Source organism: Trichechus manatus, unplaced genomic scaffold (assembly GCF_000243295.1).
Source record: "Trichechus manatus latirostris isolate Lorelei unplaced genomic scaffold, TriManLat1.0 scaffold00244, whole genome shotgun sequence".
Classification (NCBI taxonomy): domain Eukaryota; kingdom Metazoa; phylum Chordata; class Mammalia; order Sirenia; family Trichechidae; genus Trichechus; species Trichechus manatus.
Genome location: NW_004444180.1, coordinates 2,461,116 through 2,467,950, shown reverse-complemented (window position 1 = coordinate 2,467,950; position 6,835 = coordinate 2,461,116). Strand labels below are relative to the sequence as shown.

Here is a 6,835-nt window from a genome sequence, read left to right as displayed (position 1 = left end):
CCCTACGCCCACGTGCTCACCCCCCCCAAGTTCTTGAGCACCTGCTCGGCCCCGCCCTCTCCCGCGCCCAAGTGTCCCGCCCGGCCCACGCCCACGTGCTCGCACCTGCTAGGTCCCGCCCTCTCGGTGCCCACCTGACACCTGCTCGGCCTCGCCCGCGCTCATTTTTCTCGGTGGAGTGTGGAGCCCCTAACCTGGCGTGAAGGATGGCTACGTGGGCGGCAGTTGCTGAGGCAGAGAGCAGCGCGGCCTGGGCAGGGGGCGGGGTAGGGCGCCGGCACCCACTAGCCCGCCCTCGGAGGGAGCGTCCCGGTGCAGCGTCAGGAGAGGGAGTGAGGGCTGAGAGGAAAGAGGGGCGCCCTGGGCCACGCGCGGGGCGACCCTAGCGGCCCCAGGACTCGTTAGTCCTGGGCACTCTCTGAGCTTCCCTTGGATGCCGGCCGGGGCGCGGCGGGCGGATTTGGGAGGCTAGATGGAACCTTCCACAGGCACGGGCGGCCCGCAGGAGCCGTGCGAAGGATTGCTGGGGTCGTGGACGCGGACGGGCTTTGGCCGACGGGTATGGTGGGAGGGGCTACCCGGGCAGGCAATGGGGAGGGGCTTGGTGCCGCCCTGGGTCACCCTGGGTAAGGGAGGAGAATGAGTGCCTTGTCCTCCTTGTCGTCCGGACCTAGCTGCCGCTGCGCTTCATGGGTTCCCCTGGCGGGGGGGCGGGGACAGCGTGGGTGACTGCCGTGGGTGGTCCGGGGTTTGCAGGGGTCCCCTGCGCTGCCGTCCCTGCTGCCCTTGCGTCTGGCTCCCCGCACTGATGGGGTGGCGGAAGGGCAGCAAACAGAAGACTGGTCTTTCTGGGGCATCGTCCTGGGCAGAGGGCAGGTACCAGGAGGTACCTGCCTCGGCTGTGACCCCACCCAGGCCAGGGCACCCATGATCTACGAGCCGCTTCCCAGGTCTTTACTGGGCACCCCTCTGAACAGTCAGCTTCTCGATCTGCACTGTCGGGCTCCAGCTCCTCCCCACCCACTCCCCACCCCAGGGTGCTGCCTGCACTCAGCAGGGGCTCCGTGTGTATGCGCAGAGAAGGCACAAAAAGGGGGTCCCCGCCTGTACCAGGCACTATGGGGACTCCTGGAATCGCTCAAGATACAAAATAGGCAGAGGGCTGGGAGGAGGGGAGAATTCACCTCTGCAGGATCGGGGGGTGGGGGTGGGGGAGGAGGGCAGACCAGCAGGGCGGGTGCTGGCGCGCACACACACAGCAGGCATTCAGTCAATACTTTCTGAATCAATGTGAATGAACAGTGTCTGCAGGTGTACCTCCCGGATCAGTAGGGGAAAGATGGACTTTTAGTAAGTGGTGTTGGTGCAATGGTTAAGTGCTCACCTGCTAACTGAAAGGTTGTCGGTGTGAATCCACCCAGCAGCTTCGTGGATTCTAGCTCCCGTAAAGATTACAGCCAAGAAAATCCTATGGGTCGGTTCTATTCTGTTACATGGGGTCTCTATGAGTCGGCATCAACTCAACAGCACCCAGCAATGAGTTGGGATAATCAAAGAACCATATAGAAAAAAGGAATTGGTTCCATTCCTCACATCACGCACAACAACACATTTCAAATGGATCAGAGGCTTAAATGTGAAAACGGAACTGAAGCTGTGCCGATACTGTAGGAAAGAATGGGCAGGTTCCCTGGAAGCAGCCCCCAACTGTGTCTTGAAATCCAGAAGCAACAGATAAAACTAAAAATAATAATTAAAAAAACACCATTGTTATTAGCTGCTGTCCAGCTGGCTCTGACTCACGGCGACCTTATGTACAACAGAGACAAAGCGTTGCCTCGTCCTGCGTCATCTTCACCATTGTCGGTATGTTTAAGCCCATTACTGTGGCTATTGTGTCACTCCGTCTCATGGAGGGTTCCCCTCGTTTTCGCTGACCCTCTACTTTACCAGCCACGAAGCCCTTTTCTGGTGATCAGTCTTTCTGGATGACGTGTCCAAAGTAAGCGAGATGGACTCTCACCATCCTTGCTTGTAAGTAGAGTTGTGGCTGTATTTCTTCTAAGACTGATTTGTTCATTCTGGCAGTCCGTGGTATATTCTGTATTCTCCTCCAACACCACAATTCAAATGCATCCAAAACACCATTGTTGCTGTTGTTAGGTGCTGTCGTGGGTTCCGACTCACAGCGACCCCACGTACAACAGAACAGAACACTGCCAGGTCCTGTGCCATCCTCACAATCATTGTTATGCTTGAGCTCATTGTTGCAGCCACTATGTCAACCCATCTCATTGAGGGTCTTCTTTTTTGCTGACCCTCTACTTTACCGAGTATGATGTCCTTCTCCAAACACCATTAGCAAAGTGTCAAGGGCAAGTGAGCACGTGCATAAAGGATTTTGCAGCTTGCATCATAGATGAGGATGAATATCACTGAAATACCAGGAGTGTCTAAGAATGGGAAGAAAATGGCAGACACCCTTTGGGAAAGCAGGCAAGACAGGTGAACAGTTCACAGGAAGAGGGCATGGTGACCTTTGTACTTGTGAATGAATGCTTGACCTCACTTGCTAATTAGAAGTACACTTGACTGCACTTGTCGCTCATCTGATTGGCAACAAGCAGCCCAGGAGCTGACCGTACCTGTGGGCAAGGCCGTGGGTAGGCAGATGTCCCCACACATCATGGAGGACAGGAGTTCTGGAAGTATTAACGAAGGTGCATGTACCATTTAACCCAGTAAGCCCGCTTTTAGGAACTAACCCAAAGATACATAGGAAAAACAAAAAGTTGCAGCAGAGTGGATTCCGACTGACGGTGACCCCACTTGTGTCAGAGTAGAACTGTGCTCCATTGGGTTTTCAGTGGCTGATTTTTTGGAAGTAGATCACCAGGCCTTTCTTCCGAGGCACCTCCGGGTGGACTCGAACCTCCGACCTTTCAGGTAGTGGCTGAGAACGTTAATCATCTGTACCACCCGGGGATTCTTTGGAAAAAATAGAAAAGGTTGTCTACACTAGGTATATTGGGTTCTTAGAGCTTCTGTAACAAAGTACCACAAACTAGGTGGTTTATAAGAACAGAAATGTATTCCCTCATGGTTCGGGGGGCTGGAAGTCTGAATGGAGGGTGTCAGCAGGGCCGCACTCCCTCGGGACGTCTTTTCTCGTCTCTCTCAGCTTCCGGCAACACTAGGTGCTCCCTGGTTTGTCGGTGCGTCTTCACATTCCATCCCTCCATGTCTCTGTGTCTCTTTATAGGTCACCACTCAGCTGGGATTAGGACCCACCCCCTCCAGTGCGACCTTATATTAACTGACAACCTCTTCAAAGACCCTATTGCCAAACAAGGTCACGTTCACAGGTACTAAGGGTTAGGGCTTCGGCGTATCTTTTGGGGACACGATTCAACCCATAGCACAAGGCTATTCATTGCAGCACTATCTGTATCAGCAAAAGACTAGAAATAACCCAAGCGCCCCTCAGCTGGTTGAATTACGCTCTGGTGCTGCCACACAGTGGACCCCGGTTACCACTATTATTACCGACATTTAAAGGGCAGGAAGACCCTGTCTTACTCACCTAGTGCTGCTATAACAGAAATACCACAAGGGGATGGCTTTAACAAAGAGAAATTTATTTCTTCACAGTAAAGTAGACTAAAGTCCAAATTCAGGGCATCTGCTCCAGGGGAAGGCTTTCTCTCTCTGTCAGCCTTCTCATCAATCCTCCCCCAGACTAGGAGCGTCTCTGCTCAGGGACCCCAGGTCTTAAAGGATGTGCTCTGCTCCTGGCACTGCTTTCTTGGTGGTATGAGGTCCCCTGTCTCTCTGCTCACTTCTCTCTCTTATATCTCAAGAGATTGCCTCAGGACACAATCCAATCTTGTAGATTGAGTCCTGCCTCACTAACACAACTGTCACCCATTCTCCCTCATTAACATCATAGAGGCAGGATTTACAACATAAGAAAATCACACAATACCAGGAATCATGGCCCAGCCAAACTGATACACACATTTTTTGGGGGACATTATTGAATCCATGACAGAACCCAAAGAATCATCTGGTTAGTAATAATACCAGTATTGCTATCTTGAGATTTTACATATATGTGTGTGTGTGTATGTATACATGTATATGTACGTAAGGCACCCTGGTGGCGCAGTGGTTAAGAGTTCGGCTGCTAACCAAAAGGTCAGTGGTTCAAACCTACCAGCCGTGTAGGAGAAAGATGTGGCAGTCTGCTTCCGTTAAGTTTACAGTCTTGGAAACCCTATGCGAGCAGTTCTACTCTGTCCCATAGGGTTTCTATGAGTCAGAATCAACTGGACAGCAATGGGCTTTATGGGATATGTATGTGTGCATATGTACATACACATATAAATGAAAAGAAATAGGTTAAAAAAAAAAAAAAGGTGCTGTCTCAGTTGATTCCAGGGCTTTGAACCAGTTAGTTCAGGTATGAACCCCTGCTAAGAATTTGCGTTTCTAACAAGTTCCCAGGCGAGGCTAATGCTGCTGGTTAGGGACCATATCCTGAGAACCACTAGCAGAGCAGTGAGTCAACATTTATTATACATAAGAATCACCTGGGGATCTCGTTAAACTGTAGATTCTGGTTCAGTGTATCTGGGGTGGAAATGCAAATTCACAGCTGGGGTTCTAACCAGAATGAACCAGTTTGAAGCCCTGGTTGATTCTGACTCATGGTAACCCCATTTTGATAATCATGTTAAATTCCTTAAAAACCAAGATTCTTAGTATAACAGAAAAGAGATACAAATATAAAACATAAAAGCACAAACCAATTCTTAAATTTGAATTGGAAATATTGGAATAAACTCAGCTGTTTTATCTTTAAACAAGCATCCCCTAGTTCTGTCCACTCAAGAGTTCCACAAGCAATGACAACCCAATAGGAATGTGCACCCTCCTGCCCAGATTGGGGTTTCTAAATACCACTTCCCTCTAAAAAGAACCGAGACTCCTTGGGGAAGTGGCTGACCCAGGTCTGAAGCAGGAACTATAAAAGGTGAATCTGGAAAGCCTTGTCATCACAGAAAACAGGGAAACCATCAAAAACTCCAGGGTCCCGTTAAAGGACACAGGAATTACTTGGAGGAGCTGGTCAACAATGGAACAATTCGGGCGTCAAAAGGAATTATGGAGTAAAACATGGCAAAATCTTAAAATCCATTCATCTGTCACAATACTTAAAAAAAAAAAAAACTTTCACTGGTCCTTGGTAGGTCGCCAGTACTCTGCAACCAAGTGAGAAGGGGAGAGAGCCCGTGTTTACCGTGCCTTTCCTGTCTGAACTCACCTTCAGGCCAAAGAGGCCGCATCTGCTGGAGACAGAGACGGAAGTACTCACTGATGAAAGCATACAATGCCCCATGGCCGGGAACGATGTCCCATGTCCGAGAATGATGTCCCATGTCCGGGGAGGGCTCTGACATAAGCCGCAGGGAGGGGTGGGGAGTCAGATGGAAATTAAAGGAGACCCCAGCCACAGTCATGGTGCTGTGCTTCTGACTTTGGGTAGAATAATAGTGATAATAATAGCGATAATAACAACTTGCCCCACCCCCCAGCATCTGGGGGACTTGTTGGAAGACCCCGTGTGCCTCAGGGCCTTGAGGAGGGACCAGCAAGTAAGAGAATGGGAGGAGGGCCTTTGGGGGGGTGATGCCAGGATCCAAGGTCAGGGGCTCCCCTTGTAGGACAAGTCCTGCCCTTGGCCTGGAATTTGACCCTGGGACCTGGGCTCACTCTCCGAGAGCAGTCAGTGGGATTGTCTGGCCTTTCCCAGGAACCGATGGATAACAGCGACCCTTCTAGAGGGGTCTGGGGGGCCCGGCCAGGGCTGGGCTGAGGAGAGGGCAGCACGCAGGACCACATGGCAGGGGGTGGCTGCTTTGGGGGACAGGAGCACTGAGGCCAGCATGGGTGCATGCAAGGAGGTCCAGCTCCTCTCTCCAGGCCCTGCTGCTGCCTCTACCTGGGCTGGCCAAGGCAACATGAGAGGGCCTGGGCACCTGGCCCCGAGGTGGGCAGGAGCCTGCTCTGGGCATCTGGGCCCCAAGAATGGAGGACACTCGAGGAGGTGGGAGGCTGGCCCAGAGGCTGACTGTGAACTCCCAGCAAGCTTGAAGGAGTTGAGGGAGGTGGAGGGGGCTGGGCAGGAGGGCTGAGAGGACGGAGTGTGATCAGGTGCCCAGATGAAAGGAGGGGGCCTGGGTGCTGGGGCTCCCCTAGGCTGGGACAGGCTCAGGGGGAGGGCCGGGTACCGAGGGTGGGGGCGGTGGTGGAGGCCAGCGTCTGCACAGAGGCAGGAACACAAGTGACCCTCATGCTATGGGGCAGCCCCGCGGGGCTCTGCTCCACGGTGGGTGGGCTGCTCTCTGGGCCAGTATGGGGTGAGGAGGGCTCCATGACGGGAGAAGCCTCTGCAGTGGGGAGGGGGGCAGAGCCTGGGGCAGGGTGGGGGGAGGAGGGCTCCATGATGGGAGGAGCCTCTGCAGTGGGGAGGAGGGCTGAGCCTGGGGCAGGGTGGGGGAAGGGGTGGAAGTTCAGGTCCCCTCTGGGCCGGGCCCTCCTGCAGAGCCACATACCACACTCATGTTCCTAGCCCAAGACCCAGCTTCCCGGGGACACCTGGTGGGTGAGGGGCAGAGCTCCCTTGCGGTGTAGGGGTCCACTCCCCCCAAGTGTAGGGGCAGTTCTCCCCGCTTGATGTAGGGACAGCCCTCGCCTGAGGTATAAGTGTGGCACTCCCCCCCCCAGGTGTAGGACAGCCCTCCCCTGAGGTGTAAGTGTGGCACTCCCCCCC

At 53.4% G+C, this 6,835-nt stretch overlaps 1 protein-coding gene across 1 annotated transcript in view; it reads right to left on the bottom strand.

The window, feature by feature from the left end:
• Positions 1-6,835, bottom strand: part of KCNQ1 (potassium voltage-gated channel subfamily Q member 1) — a 379,201-nt gene that overhangs the window by 361,426 nt on the left and 10,940 nt on the right. Inside the window, exons 10-14 of the mRNA XM_004389436.2 lie at positions 6,294-6,452; positions 6,005-6,151; positions 5,327-5,455; positions 622-805; positions 21-141 (exon numbers count right to left, since the gene is read on the bottom strand). Of these exons, the coding sequence (XP_004389493.1) occupies positions 21-141; positions 622-805; positions 5,327-5,455; positions 6,005-6,151; positions 6,294-6,452 (740 nt within the window). The remainder of the gene's footprint in view (positions 1-20; positions 142-621; positions 806-5,326; positions 5,456-6,004; positions 6,152-6,293; positions 6,453-6,835) is intronic.